The sequence below is a fragment of the Populus nigra genome, chromosome 7, assembly GCF_951802175.1.
Source record: "Populus nigra chromosome 7, ddPopNigr1.1, whole genome shotgun sequence".
Taxonomy (NCBI): Eukaryota; Viridiplantae; Streptophyta; class Magnoliopsida; order Malpighiales; family Salicaceae; genus Populus; species Populus nigra.
This window is the reverse complement of record NC_084858.1, coordinates 5280673-5302674: the sequence shown is the minus strand read 5'-3', so window position 1 is coordinate 5302674 and position 22002 is coordinate 5280673. Positions and strand designations below refer to the sequence as shown.

At 31.5% G+C, this 22002-nt stretch overlaps 2 protein-coding genes across 2 annotated transcripts; both read left to right on the top strand.

The window, feature by feature from the left end:
• Nucleotides 1–1910: 1910 nt before the first annotated feature.
• On the top strand, nt 1911–4096 carry LOC133699980 (uncharacterized protein At2g29880-like). Its single transcript, XM_062123530.1, has 4 exons — nt 1911–2039; nt 2764–3108; nt 3182–3254; nt 3331–4096. The coding sequence occupies exons 2-4, from the start codon at nt 2776–2778 to the stop codon at nt 3813–3815; spliced, it is 891 nt and encodes a 296-aa protein (XP_061979514.1). The 5' UTR covers nt 1911–2039; nt 2764–2775; the 3' UTR covers nt 3816–4096.
• Nucleotides 4097–18982: 14886 nt separating this feature from the next.
• Nucleotides 18983–21915, top strand: LOC133699519 (thaumatin-like protein 1). The gene is made up of 3 exons (XM_062122796.1): nt 18983–19432; nt 19994–20666; nt 21427–21915. Exons 1-3 carry the CDS (start codon nt 19360–19362, stop codon nt 21707–21709), a joined length of 1029 nt encoding a protein of 342 aa, XP_061978780.1. The 5' UTR covers nt 18983–19359; the 3' UTR covers nt 21710–21915.
• Nucleotides 21916–22002: the final 87 nt, after the last annotated feature.

The following is a 22002-nucleotide window of genomic DNA, read 5'->3' as shown; positions in this document are numbered from 1 at the left end:
ATTGTGCCTCAAGCTCAAGCCATACTTACAATGGACACAAAGACAAAACCTAACTAATGATATAAGATTAGCATGTTGTGGGATCTAGCACGCCATGCCTGCAGAAAGAAATGAATCACAATTGTGATAGGTCATGCTAAAGTTATAGCTTATGATGAACAATAATCATCCCTTGCTATGATTTTAATTGCAAGAACCAACAAGTAAGAACACAAAACATGTTGGCTATGACGGATTTGTTTCTCCTTGAAGGAAAATTAATCATCATAATCACGAATTAACTTGCAACATTAATCCTCTCTCAATGATGTGAATGCCACCTGAGACAAGATATTGGCTAGGTTTTATGAGTAACTCCCTAGATTAACATTTTATGTCCTTTCTCAGAGTTCCTTTTGTTTTTCCGGCCAGATCCGGAGAGATTTTCATTGAAGAAATTTGCACATAGTTTCTCTTCAGCAATCATTAAGGTCCCCAACCGTATCAAACTTTAGGCATTAGGTCAACTCCTTTTACGATGAACCATTTTTATGAGTCTTCGTCTTTCTCTTATCAGAGCAGCACGCCCATGTTTGCCTTTCTGCACTCTAAAGAGGGATGAGATTAGAAACTACAAGCTTCATTTCATACTATAGTAGCGTTGTTTTTTTTAAAATATTTTATGTTTAAAAATGCTTTAAAATAAAATTTATTTTTAATATTTATATATCAAATAATTTAAAAATATAAAAAAATTAACTTTTTTTTAAAATACTTTTAAAAAACAAAAACAAACGAGTTATGTATGTACTTGACTTAGGATGCAATAACAGTGGGTGGGTTTTTAAGAGAATGTTTGAGAGTGTGATAATAGTTGTTTTTCAATGTGTTTTTTACCTATAAATACATTAAAAAAATATAGTTTTAAAAAAAAATTATTTTTGATATCAGCACATCAAAATGATCTGAAAATACCAAAAAAATAATATTAATTTGAAGTAAAAAAAAATAATAAAAATTTATATTCTTTAAAAAACACTTTTAAAATACAAAAACAAATATTCCCTGCCCTCATTGATTTTCAATTGTAGTCAACTCCATCACTTATCATCAGCTGCCCATACTGATTTTGAATCCTTTTATCAACAAACACCATCATGCAAACTTCCCTTTATGGTCACCGTATTGGAAGCAATTTTTGGAATCAAAGAGTCCTCCATTGAAAGAGCATAAGCTGCATTTTTTTAATGCAGACTATATATTTGCCATTTTTTTGCTGTACCTTTTCAAATGTAATTGCCAAAACATAAATAAAAGTATTATTTTTCCTTTAATCATTATAATGTTTTTCTTTTCATATTTTTTTTTGCATTTAATCGTCTAGGTATTCTTAAGTTATCCATGTCGATTTCTCGAACTAGTATATTCATAATAAATCTCTTCATTACAAGTTTCACCTAGATTTAAATCTAAAAATTTATATGTTTAGCAAACTCATCCAAATTCTGTTTAGAACATGTTTGATATTATAATAACAGTTATTTTTTAAAAGTTTTTTTATTTGAAAATATATAAAAATAATATTATTTTTATTTTTTAAAATTTATTTTAATATCATTAAGTAAAAAAAACCTATTAATTTTATCAATTATAAATAACTTGAACAGCTCAATTAATTTGCAGTCTAAAACGTAGTTTGAACTCAAATCTTCAAAGAAAAAGAGATCGGCCTAAACTTAACGTCAGAGTAGTAAAGGGAAGTGCCCATTGCCCACTTTATAGCCAGGCCCATTTATATTGATTTCCAAACTTAAATGGGCTATTATTAGTGGCCCATGGAACCACGGGTCTATTTCTTTAAGCCCAAACATGAGATTCTGACTTGGCAACGTTAATTTACTTTTTACTTTATCCTCTCTTTACTTAAACCATTATTTAGCTATCCTCTAAACTGCCCACTTAAAACTAAAACCATTTCAGTTAACACCGTTTCGGTCCTTCCCGGTCACCGGAGTCACGGTTTCCGATCTCTACTCCGTCATAGGTTATTGAAATTACAGGTACTTTAGCTGCCTCTATGTCCATGTAGCTCTTACAAGAATTAACGTTATCTTTTCGTGTCTACCGAGGAAAAGTTTGCGCAGGTAGGAAAAACTGAGTGCTGAACCTTAATTGAACAAAGAATCTAGTATACTGTCTTTAACTGTGCCTGTATGAATGTTTTTGATACAAAATGAAATATTTTTAATGTGGGTTTTTGCTTGTGTGTACAGTCATGGACTTATTAGTTTTCTTTGCATTGCTTGAACTAATCACTGCTTAGATCATCATCTGAGTTTTAGGGGTATTTAGGAAATTTTAGATACTTGGTCGGCAATCCTGTGTTGATGTAATGATCTGAAAATCTCTATTTGGTGACACAACTCTGCATATGAGCTGTAACAAAGCACTAATATTAGTATATGTAGTAGTTTTGTTGTCATAAATCAATAGGACAAAATGTGAACGAATTTGAAGCCGTTAATTTGGTGATAAATCGTTAGTTGTCTGCATTTAATCGTTTAAAATGAGGTTCTTAACAGCACCTTGGGTTGTGAAATGTGGAGTTCAATTTGTGTATAAAGTCTTGAGGAAATGGTTGTCAACGACAAATTAAGTCGCTGTCATCTAATCCAAGGCTAGCTGTAGTCCTTAATCGTGTCGGGTTTGATTGTGTTTGTTATTATTGTTCCATTTGTATTAGATATTTTTTTTAATAACTTGATTGTGTTTTTTCCTTTTCAGCTGAGAGATAGGATGTCTGCCACACAGGATGTGATATTAGGTCGGCCGAAGGCAGAATGGACTCCAACTCGTGATGCATATCTGGTTGAGCTTTTCATCGATCAACATAATTGTGGAAGAACTGCTTACAATGAGTTTAAAAATGAAATGATTAGATCTGTCACCCGAGATTTTAACAAGAGGTTTAGCATGAATTTAGAGGAAAGCCAAGTTAAAAACCGTTACAATGTGATGAAGAAAGATTATGGTGTTGTGAAAACCTTGCTGACCCATTCTGGATTTGGCTGGGATGAAAGTCGGCAAATGGTCGTGGCTGATGATAAAGTTTGGGACAGCTACATTGCAGTATGTAACTATTTCTGCAGATTGCTTTTAATGCATTGATAGAAAGTCACAGCTTGTTAAGTTTTTGTTGCAGGTGAAATGTGAAGCCAGACCTTTTCGACGAAAGAGCTTTCCACTGTACAAACAGATGTCCATCATATTTGAAGGTAAATTTCATATCTTTGTTGTTATTATTTGTTTGTCTTTTTGAAGTTTTGATGTATTTGGTAATGTGTGGTATAGGAGAAAGAGTTGCTGGCAAATTTCAGCTACCAAATGGAGTTCCCGTTGAAATCGAAGAGGGAAATAGCAACACTGAAACAGTGCAGTCATCGGAACCTGCCAACCTGCCTACTCATCTAGTTGACGGCACTCTCGATTCTGATTCAACAGTCCGTGTCAATGACAGACACCTTAAGAAGCGAAAATCTATCGCTCCATCGGCATCAGGTCATAAGAAAAGGGCATGCGAGAACATTGGAGAGACATTAGAGAATGCATTATATGAAATGTTCTCTGCATTTACACTCAAAGCCATACAAAGGAATGCATCAAACGAGAAAGCCATGTATCAGAAATGCCTGGAGGAGCTGCAGAAATTGGACGAGTTTGATGATACTGAATTTGTAAAGGCAGTTGATGTTCTCAGAGATGATAAGAACGCAATTGCTTTCATGACAATCAAAGGGCCTAGACGTTTGATGTGGCTAAGGTCTCTATGGCAGTGACCGCAGTTCATATTCCACAGGATAGGAAACCTCTTATGATCTATAACACGCAGATTGTTCTAGTGTTTCTGTAGTTTGTAGATGCTACTCTCAGTACCCGGCTAGTGTTTGTTCTTTTCGAGTCTGGTGTGACTTTCTTGTCTAATGCATGGTTAAATGTGTGACCTAACTACTTTGCAAAAATTATTGCGGTCCATATGAATCAATTTTTCATTGTTGTATTATCTATTTATTTTATATTTTGTATAATGTATATGAATCAAAACAATCTGATTGGCTAATGTGATGGATTTCCTTTATTGTTGGCAGGTACTAAATTCTTTCTTTCCCGTATGATTCTCTGTTCTTTCAATAAATTCACTAAATCTAGTAACTTAATTATATTCATTATCTAATAAAGCCTATTCATTGTTTATATATATATATATATATTGGAAGGCAAATCTTCGAAATTGAATACCAATATCTACGAAAATGAAGCATAAAACTTGAGTCCTAGCTATTTCTTGATTTTTTTTCCTTAAACGTTTAACCGATTTATTTTTGTGGATTTACACTTTAATTATTTAAAAATCAAAAGAATGAGAGCTAAATTAAAAAAAATAATACATTATAAATTTTGATTGAATGATGAAATTGAAAACCAATAAAATTTTAATAAAAAATCCTAGAAAAAATTAGAAATCAAAAAATCAAGAACTAAATTGAAAAAAATAATCAATGACAAATTACAATTAAATAAATAAATAAAAACAAATAAAACTTTTATAAAAAGATCAAGATCAAAAATCAAAAATCAAAAGAATAAGAATTGAAATTAAAATACATAAAACAAAAGGGGTCAAGATATTTCTTTTAAGATAGGAGAGAGAGAAAAAAAGAAGAAATGATCACTAGCAACAAATCACTCATCAATCGTCATCGCGTGTCGCAAAGTGTAGTGACGCTTCCAACAACACAACTAAATAGCAGATTTGGCTAATAAAAAGTGTCACGCGCGCTGCTCAAATGGTGTGGACGCCTCCACACGCTAGCAACTTTTTTATTAAAAAATTAATTATTAAATGTTTTTTTAAGATAGAAATACCCTTGGTTAGTAGTTCTAATTTTTATTTTATTTTAGGATAAATAAATTATTTTATTGTTTTAAAATATTCAAAATTAAAATAGAATTTTTAATAATTTTTTAATGATCAATAAACCATCGGAAAAAACCAAATTACCCTCCACACCAAAGACGTTATATTTTTTTTTCAAAGGAAAAAAATCATAATTTAACTGTAACAATGAGTAGTTTTTTGGTGTTTGTGTGGAAAATGTTTTCTACAATAATTTTAGCTACATGTTTTATTGTTTTGTTTAATATTTTTAAGATCCATAAGGCCCAAATTTAAAGGAGCCTATCCCAGCTCAATACTAACAGTTTTCAAAGGCCCCAACAACACCACAGAAGGCAAAATAAACCGCCAAATATAAAACGGTTAACAGTCAACTTCCATGACCACACAGCTTACACACTTAACAAGAAAATAGTAAAGTTCTTTTTAGTCACTCTCTAACGCAAAAACCTCTCCTTTCTCCAATCTTCTTGATCTTTAATTCATCTATCATCTTTGTCTCTCCATCACTCTTTGAACTCTCATCTACCTCTCTTCATTCTCAGGTAATGAACGAACCGTATTCAAGAACCCATGATTAATTTTTTCAAATTTAAAAATAAGCCAGTTTCTTGATTTTCTTCTTGGAGAAGAACCAATTACTTTCAAGTTTAATAACAATTGTAGGGTCACGACATGGCCTGGATTGATCTGGCGTCCGGACGGCACAGCTCCCTACCACAGGGTTTTACCTCGAGTGGTGAATCAAGAACATTGAGGATTCCAAGGCCGGGTCGGGTCTGGGGTCGGATCTTTTGTACTCAGGACCCGACTGGTAAAAAAATTCATGTCTTACAGGTGACTGCAGGTCTGCTAAAGTAGAGTTTTTAGGCAGTGGGCCAACCAGCTGCCACGTTGGCAGAGTTTACCTTGAACGTTGCTGGAGGATTAGTTTTCATTAGGGCAGCTTAGTTGACGGTTAAAATTTACCTATGCTGGTGAGGTTGTCCGCCGCGTCTGCTGGTTGTGTTGGTGGTGGGAAGGGTGAGGTGGTGTGTAGGAGCGCGTGTGAAGTGTTTGTTGATCCGAGTTTTTCCGTATTCTACGCCCAGCACATGTGGACCGTCTCTCTATCAGAATGATTTTGGGAAGACTGATTTAAGAAAAAATTGCTATGTTCAAGTGATTGTATCACCCCGAATATTGAAAAAGAAAGCTGTTTTGCTTTTGATATTACAGCAGAAGTTGGGATTATTTAAGTCGGCAGCGCCGAATTGAGGTGTTTCCTTCCTTTTCCTTGAATATTTTGAATTGTCCCATGAAGTTTGAAAAGCATCAGCAGCAGATCAGCAAGATACTATTCGCTCCATCAGAATCATTGCCAATGAGGTTGGAGAGTTGGAAGATTTTGCTGCCTTCGACTCTCACTAATAAGCTTCACACCATGATCATCTAGGAGATCGATACTCGAGAGTTATATTGCCTGAATTTCACACTGTGAAAGGTCAGCCTAGAAAGAGAGGAGCTGGGGATTGGATTGAGTCATAAGACTCCTAGAGTGGCATAAAACTAAAGCTGTTGCATCACTAGAGATGGGCACTTTTGTGTAATCGTCTGAAACTGGTGTAGGTCACTAAAGGGGAGCAATCGGCATGACTTTTATGGTATCCTATATGTTCATGTGGAGATTGACCGATGATTCCCACCTCTCCGCTTGGGATATTTCACGAGGTGAACGTGAGAAATACGAGTAAGCACACCGCGTCATTATTGTTTGGGTGGAAATCTACTGCCTTTGGAGTGAACCGACTCAGTGTTGCAACGCTAACATGGCGATTGTCAGGATCCTTGAAGATCATACTGTTAAAGAAGAACTTTCCTATCAAGATCATTAATCTAATCTCATAGTCCTTGAGCTCCTAAACACTCGCATTATCATCCTCAAATGGTTCCATGCATAACGCAAAAATCCTTGGAATACCCCGAGACATTCACTACGGTTGATCTAATAGTCTGATAGAGTCCGTGCGAGTGCAGTTTCAGATCCATAGATGAAAATGGCTATGGCTGGACAATCATTAACGGGACCTTAGACTTCAACATAATTGCTGTTGTATCAATACAACTTCGCATTGTACGCAACAACAATGAGGAGGTTGCCAGTGGCAGTAGGGTTTCCCTCCTCCTAGGAGGTCTGAGCCTCTCTTCGTAATAATAATAATAATAATAATAATAATAATAATAAACAACAGTGAGGAAAGAGTCCTCCTCTGAACCGGACAGGAGATTTTCATTCCATTGTCCAGTTTCAGAACAATAAACATCCATATATAAGCATCAGGAAATAACCGCGGATGACTGAAAATAAACAACCAAGTAAGCCTTTAATAACACTAAAATTTGTAATATTTAAACTAGTAATCTCTGAAAAATAAATTCAAAAACTGATTAGGTGGTGCTCGTTTTGCATCATATATCAAAATATTAGGCCCTTTACTGGCTTATCAATCCGAAGTTTTTTTTCTTTTCCTTCATTGGAGAAATTGCCAAGAAAGTTTGGAAGATATGGAAGATTTTACTCCTTCGATCTCTTGATCTCATCTGGAAAAAAAATGTGAAATTAAGATCAGACTCTTTGTACATAGCATAAATCAGTCTGCTGTGATGATCATCTTTAGGAAATTCATGTTTATCGGAATCTTTATTGGGCTGTAAACTTTCCAGCCCATTGAGCCACTGAGAAGTTTTTTTCGTTTCGTCTGAAGCCTACACACCTGTTCTTGGGCCGGCTGCTTTCAACGGTTTCCAGGTGGGCTTAGCTTGAAGCCAGGGAAATTTGCATCTGCATAAAACCAAATTATTTTAATTTATACAGAACTAAAATTTAAAATGCAATTATATGCAGGACTCATTGTAAAAGATAAAAGTTTAATAGCAAATCAAAATATTTTTTCTATGTTATTTTGTAAAAAACAAAAGTTACCATAATAATTAACGGTTACTAAATCTTCTTTTTAACCATGCTAATCTAATTTAAGGGTTTTCTTTGTTTATTTTTTATGGAAAAGAAGTAAATTCCCAAGGTTAATTTACCAACAATATATTTTGTAGTGGATAATTGGAATCGCATCACATCTGCTAAAATTGAAGTTGAAGTCTCGGGCTAAACATGATATCCAGTTGATGCCACCTAAGCAATTGTCCCTGTCAAGTTGTACGGCTTTACGAGAAGAATTGGAAGGCGTTAGCCGACATGGTGTTGGTCACGAAAAGCAAGTGATGTATCATTCAATTGGAATTGTACTATCATGTCCCTGTCACTTAGAGGAACGCAATTATTAAAATCATAGGTTTACCGGCATGATATAATTTGATAAGTTAATTTGCGTTTAGTGTACAAAATCAAATAAAAAACTTAAGAACTAACAAAATCAAACTTGATTAGGGTAAACTAATTTAATTAATTCCTTTAAATATTATCTTAATTAACTCCTTTTTTTTTCAAAACTAAAAAGAAAAAAATTATAGCCCACTCCCCTCTCTCTCTCTCTCTAGCTACCCAAACCCCCATCTCTCTCTATTTTTATTGTGTTCTAGGATAAAAATGTGTAATGAAGTTATATATTACATGAGTGGATATATAGGAATCAATCATGCTCTTTTATATCGTAGATTTTCTCGTTGGTAAAAGAAAAGTTTAAGAGTTATTGTTGGTAATTTGGCATGCAATCTTTTTTGTTTATATAGTTTTTTAATTTTGTTAATTATTTTATTCATAGTGTACTTTCTAGATGTTGATATAAATGCCTACTTTTGTGTAGTTTTTAAGATTTAAAGCGTTTTATATGCCGAATCATTCATCAATTAATATTGACTTGTGTTTTGTTCTCGTGTCAAATTACTTGCTATTCAAAATATAAATTGACTTTAAAACAAAGTTGTCAAGTCATTCTTATGTTTTAGCCTATTTTCTCTCTAGGTCTCTAAAATTATGATGTCATCTTTAAATGAAGAAATTATATCCGAATATCATATTATACTCCCTTCCATCACTCCTTGTTGTTAAAGTTAACATGATTGCATCACATGCAAAAGACACACATAGTTTATTTATTTATTTTTAATGAAAAGAATGTTCCTTAAATTAGGAAACTCAGGACATTCTTATTAATATTTTATAGTTATATATCTATATGAAATATTGCTCCATATACCTTTTCATGAAATAGCTTGGTACTTCAATCCTTATTATTATTATAATCTCAATTCTAATCTTCATGCCAGTATTAAAATTAGACTGTATCAATACTTTGAAATGATGGTGATTGATGTAAGTGAGATGTACAAAATTGACTTATAACTTGACTTGTTTAAAGATATAAAAAGGTTATTTGGCATTGAGACTGGAATTAAAAAAAAAAACTCTAGCTAAATGATAGGATTCTTATGGGGATAAATGTCTAGAATTACAAAGGTTTGCAATCTAAGTTCTAAGTTTGACTTGTAGTTCATCTAGATATAAGTTTAACTGGAATGCATTTTAGATAGTAAGTTTTTTTATTTTTAATGTTTTTATATTTGATAAGAATCTTATAGGTTATAAATTTGAATTGCTTGCTTAGGTTCATACAAAATGAAAAAAATCATTTGCACCAGAAAAAAATGAATGACTTCGTGTTTGTAATATGCAATTTGAAATTAAACGGCAACCAGGTCAAAAGGCATGCTAATAATTCAGATGAAGTTATAGATGATCTCTCATTTGATGATAATTGGATAACTAAGAAAAAAAATTACAGTAGTTCATTAAACTTTGCTTTAATTAGTGTCATTGATGGTACACCATGAAGAAAAAATAGTAAAAAGGATAAAAATGATGAAGAAGAATTTCTAATGATATTGAAATATAGAGTTATGGTGCTGGATATGATCTAGTTATTCAAATTGATGTCAATCCAAAGAATTCATAGTAGTTCATCAAACTTTATTTAATTGTGTCATTGATAGTGCAACACAAAAAAAAAATGGTGAAGAAGATGAATGTTTTTTTTTAATGATGTTGAAATGGAGAGTTATGGTTTGATTTAGAGATTTCAATTGATGTCAATCTAAAAAATTCAAGGATTTTTGAGTTAAATACTATTGATAATATTGGTGTTGGTACTGGTAATAGCATTAATGTTCAAAATATTGGTGTTAATACCAGTAATAGCACTAGTAATTCTATGTATGATAATGTTCTTCATGAATATCTTAGGAATAATAAGGAAGATGAAAACAATGATATTTATCTTAGTTTACATAACAAATCAGCAAATTATTTATTTTAAATTTGATTATTGTCAGGTAATGAAATTTTATGGACATAATTGTATTGTAAGGGATTTTTAAGTTAAACTAGAATTTTTATCTAAACTATGTATTTTAAAGTGATTGTTTATTTTATTTTTGTTTTAATTGTATTATACTTTTATTTATTATTTGGCTAAAATTATCTATATAATTAATTAAAAAATATATTTATAATTTTATAATATGAATCTACACTGTAGTTTTCGTGTCGTATTCAATTTAAAAAGATAACGTTTTTAGCAATAATTAATTACCACAAGCATTAAAATAGTAACCACCACGATAATTAGCACCAATCAAGAAACATACCTTAGGTGACAATGAGAGAGGCACAGATACTTGATAGTCCCTAAACAGTGGAGAACCACCGTTTACACATGATTTCCCGGCGGCGCTTGTTCCTCTACTTACAGAGTTCCAGGAGGTGGAAGATATCAATTGGCACAAAGCCACACAACCCATAAGCTGCCCATGCTTTGACCAAAGCAGAAACAGAGTCAGACTGTGGTGCTGACTTGCAATATCTCCCATATAACATGATATGTTGAAACTAAAATGCTCAACTTATTTTTTTTTATTTTTTTTGTTGTAAAGAACACGTAGCTCGAAGTTACAGCAATAGGCATCAACAGATTACATTGAATCACCAAACCCTACAAGAACCCTTACGAAGTGGGAGTTCTCTATTTGTCTTATCATCCACGCTTTGTGTTTAAATTCAAAGAAAAACCAAAAAATATATTATTTTTCCTCCCCGATCCGTGATCGGAAAGGGGCTTTAATTTCAGTTATTGGGAATAGGCTTAATCTATTTGAAAAAAGGACTGGGTTTCCTTTTTTTTTTAAGGAACAGGTTTGATTTCAGTGAATAAACGTTGATGTAAATACACCATGAGTAAAAAGAAAATCATCATAAGAAAGCATGCTTCAATGTTCATACAGACCATTAAACCATGGATACGAGTTTCTTTCTTCTTTTTTTCAAAAGAAAGATGAATGACTGAAAAGGGTTTTTTGAGAAAACGGAGAGAGGAATGGGTCCAAGAAGGAATGTCTTGATTCTTGACACTAAGTACCGCTACAGTTATGCTTTTGCTGGGTTCTTTTGACGAGACGAAAGTTATAGAAAGCAGGAATTCAAAAGCTTTGTTCGTCTCGAGAAATGCATAAAAAGCAAAGCCTGATCCACAATTCAACCTTTCAAATTTTTAACCATTTACAGGCACTGCTAGGGTGGCCCTGGGGCCTCCCTTCCAAAGTTTCACCGGCCCCAGGATTAGGAAGGATGAGACAAGCTAGATCATCAAAAACAGTTCCACGTAAAGCATAGAAAGAATTATAGAGTTCAAGTGCATAGCTTATGCCGAATATCTCTTGGAAAATGCGTAGAAAATATACTCCATTGTGAAATTTATTCATACTAGTTAGAGATTGCTATCAGAACTTTAGTTTTAGAAATTCATGTTTTTTCATTTAAAAATTATTGTTCCTCCTCATTTCTTATAAAGTCTAGATTTTAATTTGAGGAATTTATTTTATTCTTCCACTGCTTATTATAATGATTTTTGTATATGAATATTTATTAAAGAATATTATTGTTTTTATTTTCATAATTGATGATGGATTAAAAAAAAGCTACCTGTAAATTTCAAAAACTACTGCCGCTCATACAAAATTTAAGAATGCTTTGGTGTGGCCCAAACCGAGGTCGTGACACTGCTAGGTGATCATGATTTTTTTGGCATTGTCCAATTGATTTATAGCGGATTGATTTTTATTTTTTTCGGAATAGTTAATTCTTAAATTTGAATACTTCTAGAGAATGAAGTCACCGCGAGTTGAATCTAGATGGTTAAGTTGAGAGATTAAAGTGTTGATTCAAGATTAATCATAAGTTCTCCAATAATAGGGCACTATTTGTATAGGAATGGAGACTTTAAAATAATTAGTATTTTAGTCTATTTTCTAATATATATAATAATTACTGTTTATATGTTCTTAAGCATGATTAAAATTAAAGTTAAGAGCATAATATATTTATGACTATATGTTAGAATATTTATGTTTAAGTACTATGTTTACAATTTGAAATTTATATTATGTTAATCATCAAAGTGGTCAAATCATTAAGACAAATAAGTTTTGAATTTTTTAAATATTCTTTCTTTTCAATGACCCATGAATTTTATGCTTATAAATGTCATGATAATTGTTTATTTATGGGTAAATTAAAGTTCATTGTTATAAGGTATTTTAGAATCATCTAAAGATTGATTAGTTGTTCTTGTAATTAATGAATATAATTGATGGTAATAAATATGTGCTGTTAGTTATGTTTATATATTCAAACATAGTAAAATCATCTAATTAGTGCATATATAATTATAAAATCAAGTTAAATTTTATTATCATCATTATGATTATTCTTTTGTGTATTGTTGCATCACCTAAAGAAGATTTTATATATATATATATATATATATATATATATATATATATATATATATTTGGATTTGTATAATATATTTAAGTTTTGGTTTAAAGCATTAATATTTGAGTATTTTTATAAATCTTTGCGGTAAATGTTCTTATTTCCCTTCATTTGCATGCTTTATATGTTATGGGCTTTAATTTATTTTATTGGTATGGGCAAGTTCAATTTCATTTAATTGTCTTGGATTTTGATTTGGAACTTTAAGTTAAAAAATCCGCTGATATTACTGACATTAGTAGTGCCTAAAAAGAATCTTTCTATAAAGCTTGGGAAATATCAAAGAGACAACCTAATATTTATGTGAATGAGTATAGCCAATGACATTAAGTTTTTTCTTTCCAAAACTAAAAATGCTAGGGGATTTGTGATATTTATAAAAGAGTGTTTCCAAACTGCTGACAAGTCACTTGTTGAGATATCAATGAGTACTTTAACTACTATAAATTTTGATGGTTCTTGTATTATGCATAAGCATGTTATTTAAATGACAAATATTGCATCAAAACTTAAGTCATTAGGAATGAATGTAAATGTGAATTTTTTTGTGCCATTTATTATCAACTGATTACCTCCTGAATATGGTCCTTTTTCAAATGAACTATAATACAATGAAGGATAAATGAAATGTACATGAGTTGCATAGCATGCTTGTCCAAGAGAAAACGTGACTTAAGAGTCTACACAAGATCAAAAATTTTCTTTGTAATAACTTTGAGATGAAAGACATGGGAGAGGGAACATACGTGATTGAGATAGAACTATTCGGGGATAGATCACAAGAATTGTTTGGGTTGTCTCAAAAAGCTTATATCAATAAAGTTTAAGAGAGATTTAGAATGGATAAATTTTCAGCAAATGTTGTTTTCATTCAAAAGAGAGATAAGTTTAATCACATTCAATGCCCAAATAATGAATTGAAACACAAAAAAATAAAAAGATTTTCATATGCATAAATTATTGTGAGCTTGATGTATGCTCAAATTTGTACCAGGCTAAACATTAATTTTGATGTTGGAATGCTAAGCATGTACCAAAGTGATCTAGGTTTAGATCACTGAAAGGTTATAAATAAATTAATGAGATACTTGTAAGGGCAAAAGATTACATGCTCATTTATAGAAAATTTATTCATCTTAAGGTGATTGAATATTCAGATTTAGATTTTATTGGATATATAAATATAAAAAAATTCATATTTGGTTATTTATTCCTTTTAACTGGTGGAACAACCTTATAAAAGAGTGCAAAGTAATATACTATTGTTGCATTCATTATGAAAGCTAAATTTGTGGCGTGTTTTGAGGCTATAATTCAAACAAATTAACTGTGAATTTTATTTTAGGACTTAGAGTAGTCAACAATATCGTCAAGCCACTTAAAACTTATTGTGATAATTTTACAATTGTCTTCTTTTTTAAGAACGACATGTATTCAAAAGGTGCAAAACACATGAAATTGAAATACTTGTTGTTAAAGAAGAAGTTCAAGAACAAAAATTATCAATTGAACAAATTAGCATAATTATTATGATTGTTAATCCATTAACAAAAGGATTGTCACCCAAGATTTTCAGCAATCATATTGAAATAATAGGTACCATGGAATATAATTGTTGATATTATGTCATGATTTTATGTTGATTATGTATTTGATACTAAGAGCTCATTTATAAAGATGTTTCTTGTATTTGTTGTTTCTATTTGATATACATGATTGAATTAGATTAATAATTACATGAATTGTTTTTAATAAAGATATTATTGTTGGACCGATTAAGTGCTTCTCATTTATAAATTATGTCAAGTAAAGACTAATATTATAGCACATAGAAAATACTATATCTAATAAATGATTTACAACTGTCATGACTCTTACATAAATTACAAGAAAGGGGGAATAAAACGCATATGGATTTGCTCGCCCTTGACAGATATGGCCATGGCAACTGCACATTATAAAAATAATTTTTTTTATTTTTTTATTTATTTTAAATTAATATTTTTTTATATTTTTAGATATTTTGATGTATAGGTATTAAAAATAATTTTTAAAAATTAAAAAAATATTATTTTAATATATTTTTAAATAAAAAATAACCGTAATTATTTCTATAGCTGAGTTGTTAAAATGAACGGGAAAAAAGGTATGCTCCATGCGTGATCTCATGTATGATTTGTAGTAAGGCTTTCTCTGCTCATTAATATTAACATTCATGGATATAAATTTTGTTTCGTAAGCTTTATTTAGAATATAAAAATCTAATTTGATACGTGTAAGAGTGTAAACCGACCAATATACCTTATATATATAAAAATAAATAAATAAATAATACATGGTGACCAAAGCAAAGAATCACTCATCTTTTATTATGTTTTTGTTTAAACCCTTAATTATTCGTATGGTGAGGGGAACAGTGAAGCGGTGCACTTTTTATCATGGAAAGTGGTTTGAATGGTCTTCAAAATCGTGTGGTGTGGACCTACGAATGATGCGAGTTTTCTGCCACTACCATATTTACAAAGTTTCACTAGGCCCACAACAACACATTGTGTATATGCTATGTATTTTGTAATAAATTATTTTAGTCTTGTAAATTTTTATTTTATGCTATTTAATTTTTTAGGCAATAATAGAATTGATTGGAGAGGAAGTGAAATTAAAAGGAGTCATGGTTGGTGTGCCATAAATTATTTTAAAATACACCTAGGTCCTCAAACTTTAAAAATAACACAAATTAAACAATTTAGATTATTTTAGATTTTAAAACTTTAAAAATAACACAAATTAGACAATTTAGATTATTTTAGATTTTGAAAAATCAATTTTGATACAAAAATTCATTTATAATGTTTTCAACCCCTAGTTAGAGAAAGGAAAGAGAGAGAAGTCGTGGATTTTAGTGATGAGAGAAAATATAGTCATTAAAGTCATTTCCGACCACCAAAATAAATTTTTTTGTGTTAACAGTTCCATTAGATAAAAGATGCTAGATGGTGGTTGTTTAGTACCTCGATGTTGCCTAAAAATATATATTTAAGTCGATGAAGTTAAACTTAACCAATTTTGATTTCGTGTTTTTTGACCATTTTTAGGTGTTTTTAGTTAATATTTTGATTTATGAGCGTATCAAATAATATTTTGATTCCCTATAAATTCTTACATGACTTTCAAAAAATAATTGTGTTTTTCGGTTTGTGATTTTATTGATTTTGACCCTCCTTTTGATTGTTTTTTTACTTGGCTTTTGATTTTTTTAAAAGTTTTTTTTTCAATTTCTTACCTAAGCATTTTATTCAATTTGATTTCTTATCCAATTTGGTCCCTCTACTCTTGATAGCTTTATTTATATGTTTTATAGTTTTCTTGATTATTGTTATTTTATACAATATCATCATTTCTAATTTTATTGCATTTTTTTCTTGATCTGTTTTTTATCCTCATTCCTTTGATTTCTATAGTCATATCCTTTTCTTAATTTATTATTTTTTTTTTTTAATTTTATCCCTCGATATTTAATTTAATTTAATTTAATTTTTATTATCTAGTTATAGTTCTCATTCTTTTAATTACTTTTTAAAATCATTTTCTTAGTTTTTTTTTACCACTTTCTTAATTTATTTTTTATTCCAATTTCATGTTGCGAGTGACGGGTTAATCGATTAAACCCAGGTTGGTTTTATTCTTTTTTCCTTGATTTTTTTAAGAGTTTTTTTTCTCAGTTTCATCATTGTATCAAGTTATTTGCACTTGAACTTTGTTATTTTTTTACTTTTCTTTATGTTTGGTTATTCCAAGAGCGGGTTGGTAAATTAACTCGAGTTAACTCAATTTTTTTTTATTGAACTTTAATCTTTTTTACTAGGTCCTTTGTTTTAAATTATTTTTTTATCTTGATTTTATATCGTAAGTTGTGGGTTTGTTAAGGTGGCTCGGTTTTTTTTGTGTATATTTTTTTACTGCACTTTTATCTTTTTTACTAGGTTATCTTTTTAAAATAATTTTTTTATTCCGATCTCATATAACGGGTTATGAAATCATCAAATTAGCTCGAGTTGAATTCATATTCTTTTTCAACATTATATTTTTTAATTTTTTTTGTTTTTATTTTTGATATTAGGTTATTAAATCTTGAACTTTATAATTATTTTTTATTTTTTTTCCATAAATTATTTTAATCTCTTATTACAGATCTTTTAATAAATTTAACATGATTTTTCTAGAATTATTATATCATTTGAGAAAATTTGGTCGCATACTCGGAGGAGCGCGGACGACATATTTGATGTTCTTGAACCTTCGTATAAAAACCATTACAACGAGGACTGAGGAAATATCTTGCTCAGACGGGTAACAAGATTGATTGTCAGTATACTTCTTGACAGTTCGAATTAATTACACTCTTAATTTTTAAATAATTAAATCAATAATATTTTCAGCTTCCAAAGAATCAACAGTAAATCATGAAAAGACGAGAGGGTATAAGAATCCGATGCTCTTCCCATAATTGCACTGCAAAAGCGAGGACCCCAAATCAGGACTTACCACGTGGCACAAATCGACCGTCATATTACTCGTCGTGGCAATTTATGAGCCGATGATCGGATGGACACACCTCTAAATAGTCTCCATCCCAGCCTTGTCAGAGCTACATGGTACTGAATCAATATTTTTTTTCTAGTTTTAAGCAACTGTTGCTGGTGTGAAAAATAAAGTGGTGGCAAAATGTGATTGGTGGGGCCTCTAATCTTAAAAGTTTTGCTTCTTTTTGACTTTCTTTATGTATACGAATCAAACGGTTCCCCGTTATTTATGCTATGGGGTTTCACGTACTGGAACAGCCATTGTCCCATGGGAAACCCACTAAAATTGTTAATTAATTAATTTAGTTTTTTCAAGTAATGAAAAGTTATTTTTGCAGGATGTTGAAATAGTTGAATTTTAAGGCTTCCTTTTGACCTTCTTTGGAAAATTTCATTACTTTATTATTCTGACATTGAAAAAAAATCAAGAAATTTTTTATTGTGGTTTTAAATCATAAATTCTGTAAATTAGGGGCTTGGATCTAATATATTGTATATATTGTAGGAGAAGAGCATTCTCATTAGGAGAAGCAAGAACATAATAAAATGTGATTGTTTAATACTGTTATTATCTTGTTTTTTAAAATATTTTTTATACTAAAATGTGTTAAAATAATATTTTTTTATTTTTTAAAAATTAATTTTAAAATCAACACATTAAAACAATTCAAAATACATAAAAAATTATTTTCTAGCAAAAAAAAATTAAATTAAAACATCTAAACATAATTCATAAAAAATCTAAAGTATAACCACAAAATCCTTTTAATTATATATAGGTTAATAATTCATGTCCAGTATTATGGAAATTATTAATTTTTAAAGTATTTTTTATTTAAAAATATATTTAATTTTTTTTATTTTTTAAATTAGCACATCAAAACAATATAAAAATATTAATTTCAAGTAAATAAAAATAAAATAAAATTTAAACTTTTTCAAAATTATTTTTTTAAAACATAGAAATAAACCTCCTATTAGCTGTCCACTCCTTCTATCCAATTTACTCTTAATTCTTAACGTGTCTCCATTGTATATTTTGCCAAAAACCAAAGGTGATTTGGACACTAATTGGATCAAAGTACTGTTAAATGAAAAAAACAAGGATAATAATTTAATTCAAACTCATAAATATTAATTCAAACAAACATGAATGAATGAATTTTTTTATAATTATATTATTTAATAATGGGTTTTTTTGTATTTTAAAAAAATTAAATTTTTTTTTATTTTAAATTAAATTTTGTTGATATTTTTAAATCATTTTGATTTGTTGATATTAAAAATAATTTTTTAAAAATAAAAAATATTATTTAATATATTTTTAAATAAAACAAATATTTTAAAAAATAACTGTAGTTAATATAAATAATATATAAATAATATCAGGAGCGTGTTTAGCAGTGTGGTTGCGGGTGCTTTTCAAATAACTTTTTATGCCAAAATACATGCCAACTATATTTTTTTATTTTTAAAAAATTATTTTATATATATAACATTTCATATATATAAAAATAAAAGGTTGTCTCCATTGAGAAAAAAGGTAAAAACTACAATATGCTGTTAGAAAAGCTAAGCAAGATTTTCCCTGAACTGATGATAAGAAATGGAGACCTTAGCTGCAATCACTTTCTTTTACAGTGTCCCTGACAACAGTGAGATAGAGAGGGCCAGTCTGTCTGTCTCAGAGAGAAAGAGGCTCTATTATACCTGTGAGCTGACAACTCATTCACCATCTCTCCTGCTTTTTTCTCCTCTCTGGTTCTTCCCATAAGCTCATTTGTCTGTTTATGGGGCATTGAACCCTCAATCACACCACTCTCTTTCTTCACTCTTTACTCCTCACCACTTTCAGGGCATCATCAGTCCCTTCATTGTCTTCTCCATTGCCATTACCTCAATGCGCCATCACCTTCATCATTATCACTTCCTCTAACTTAAGCTGCAATTGTGCCAGCTAAACCAGTACTCGAAGTGAAAAGAGAATCCCAAAAGCCATAAAAAAGAGACAAGCAAACCTCATGGATTACTTCTCTTGCTGCTTCCCCACTCTCATTTCCAGCTTTGTTCTTCTTCTTCTTGTGAGTTATAAAGGTAATGATCCCACAAAAAATGCTCTCTCCATTGTTACTTCCTAGTCCCTCTCTCACATTTATATTCACATTAACTAAGCAACAGCCCTTTACTAGGCTCATTTTGTGGTTAAGCACTCATTTCTTTGTTAGGCTTAAAGAGTTTTTGAATTTTAACTTCATTTTGCCTAAAAGTCCCAATCTTTACACCAAGAAACCAAATCTCAACAACATTTTCTATGGGCTCATGTTTGTATGTAGTTACTAATTAACATTCTGAACCCATTTTCTCATCAAGTCACCATTTTTTTTCTTCTAAGAACAACCTAAATGAATGCCAGAGGAATTCTTGCTCTTGTCTGGATTTTCCTTCAAGGGTTTTGCATTTCGTGCTTCTTTTTGTTATTACGGTCCAATCATGTCTTAAAATTTTTAATTTAGTTTTAAATTAATCCTTTTTTTTCTAGATCGTTTAATATAAAAAAATAAATCTTAAAAAATAAAATAAAATATTATTTTAATATTTTTCTAACCAATAAACACTATCATTATCATTCTCAAATAGACCTCCATGTTTTTACAGGTTGTGTATTAGCTGCTACGTTCACATTTGTAAACAAATGTGAGCACACAGTTTGGCCTGGAATTCTTGCCAATGCGGGCAGTCCTAGACTTGACAGCACCGGATTTGAGCTTCCACAAGACTCTTCTCGTTCTTTTATAGCCCCAACTGGCTGGTCTGGTCGTTTTTGGGCTCGAACCGGCTGTAATTTCGACGAATCCGGAGCCGGGTTATGCTCAACAGGTGACTGCGGGTCGGGTCAAGTTGAATGTAACGGATTTGGAGCTGCTCCACCTGCTACATTAGCAGAGTTCACACTCGGGTCGGGTGGGCAGGATTTTTACGATGTTAGTCTTGTAGATGGGTACAATTTGCCCATGGTTGTGGAAGGTAGTGGGGGGTCGGGCATGTGCGCTTCAACGGGCTGTATATCGGATCTTAACATACAGTGTCCGCAAGAACTGAGGGTTGGTGAAGGCGACGCGTGTAAGAGCGCGTGTGAAGCTTTTGGGAGCCCGGAGTACTGTTGTAGTGGCGCGTTCAATACACCCGCCACTTGTAAACCTTCTGTTTATTCAGAGATGTTCAAGGCTGCTTGTCCTAAATCTTACAGTTATGCTTATGATGATGCAACTAGCACTTTTACTTGTAGCGGTGCTGATTATACAGTGACCTTTTGCCCTTCATCTCCAAGGTAAGGAAGTGTCTCTCTTGGGTTAGTATTGTCTTTATAATTTTGGGTTTTTGTTTTTTTCTGGAGAATCTTCCACTTGTTTGAAGTTTTTCTTTGTTTGATTAATATAGAATTGACGCTTATTTTTTTGTCTCGTTGAATGTTTATTCTTTCTTACATGGATGTTGTCTAAAGATAAAGGTAGTCTAGCGGCTAGCCTTTTTCTTTTGCGAGGAGGACCAGGGACAGCCGGGGCTACTTGCAGTGGTGGATCCTAGCCATATGTATGAACTAAAGCATCGGACACTAGGCTAGGATCTTCTTCAACTGCATGCAGCCGCGGGTGTCTTTGGTAAATCCCTCCCTTGCGTGCTTTAACAATGATCTGGGTGAAATCACAATGATATTATCCACACATGGGAATATCGAGTATCGTGGGCTGCTTTGTTCTGGTTTACTGTTTGTGGAAAGCAAAATTATGGTTTTAGTTGTGTGTGACGGCAATTGTAGTGGTTTTTTTTCATTCTTTGGTGGTGATTGTTTATGTTTAATTCCACTTTCTGTTCGTGTGGAGCTAGATGGAGGCAAATTAGCAACGCCAAAGGTCCTCTTCTGAATGGTTAATTTATTTCATTTGTTAATTGTTTTAGTGCTCTAGGATTAATTGAGGTTGCAATCAAAGTTGTCATTTATATTATACCAGAGAATCTGACCCGACCCGTAATAATTATTCCTGTTAGGGTATTTTGTAATTGATGGTTTTCTTTTACATGTGTTGCAGTCAGAAATCTTCAAGCTACTCAACGCCAACGACAGAAGGAACAACAACATCACAGGGGTCTGGCACAGGATCCGGGCTGGAATACACGGGCTCTGGTTCAGGCATTGATTCTGGGGCTGGATCTGGGACTGGATCCGGAGGAGAAACCATGCTAGCAGATGGGTCATGGTTAGCTGGTTTGGCCATGGGAGACTCGTATAAGACAGCTTCTCCTTCTGCTCTACAATCAGCAATAATGGCTTTTACGACTCTTGTCGTTATTTTTGCCCCCCTTCACTCGTAGCGCTAGGACCTTTCTCTTTGTTTAATGGATCCTGCTCTTGAATGTGATGAATTTTCATTACAGATTTGCAGCCTTGATGGATGCTTGGATTTTGCCTTTATTAGGAAAGCTGACAGATTCTCTCTTCCAGATTGTAAACCACCCGCTCCCAAGATTCTCTTCCACTTGAATTTTAAATGTTATATACGTAGAAAGTGTTTGTTTTCTCTGTGTTATTTCAGGATTATTAGGGTTCTCTTTGCTTTCACATGTCTAAGCCTTTTTTGCGAGAGTTAAAGCAACCAAGCACAGAT

Excerpts from the sequence above, each read along its gene's own strand:
- LOC133699980 (XM_062123530.1), top strand. The coding sequence starts at position 2,776 with ATGTCTGCCACACAGGATGTGATATTAGGTCGGCCGAAGGCAGAATGG. Across the intron at positions 3,109-3,181 it reads TTTGGGACAGCTACATTGCA|GTGAAATGTGAAGCCAGACC; the intron begins GTATGTAACTAT and ends TTTTTGTTGCAG. Across the intron at positions 3,255-3,330 it reads GATGTCCATCATATTTGAAG|GAGAAAGAGTTGCTGGCAAA; the intron begins GTAAATTTCATA and ends TGTGTGGTATAG.
- LOC133699519 (XM_062122796.1), top strand. The coding sequence starts at position 19,360 with ATGGATTACTTCTCTTGCTGCTTCCCCACTCTCATTTCCAGCTTTGTT. Across the intron at positions 19,433-19,993 it reads TCTTCTTGTGAGTTATAAAG|GTTGTGTATTAGCTGCTACG; the intron begins GTAATGATCCCA and ends ATGTTTTTACAG. Across the intron at positions 20,667-21,426 it reads TTTTGCCCTTCATCTCCAAG|TCAGAAATCTTCAAGCTACT; the intron begins GTAAGGAAGTGT and ends CATGTGTTGCAG.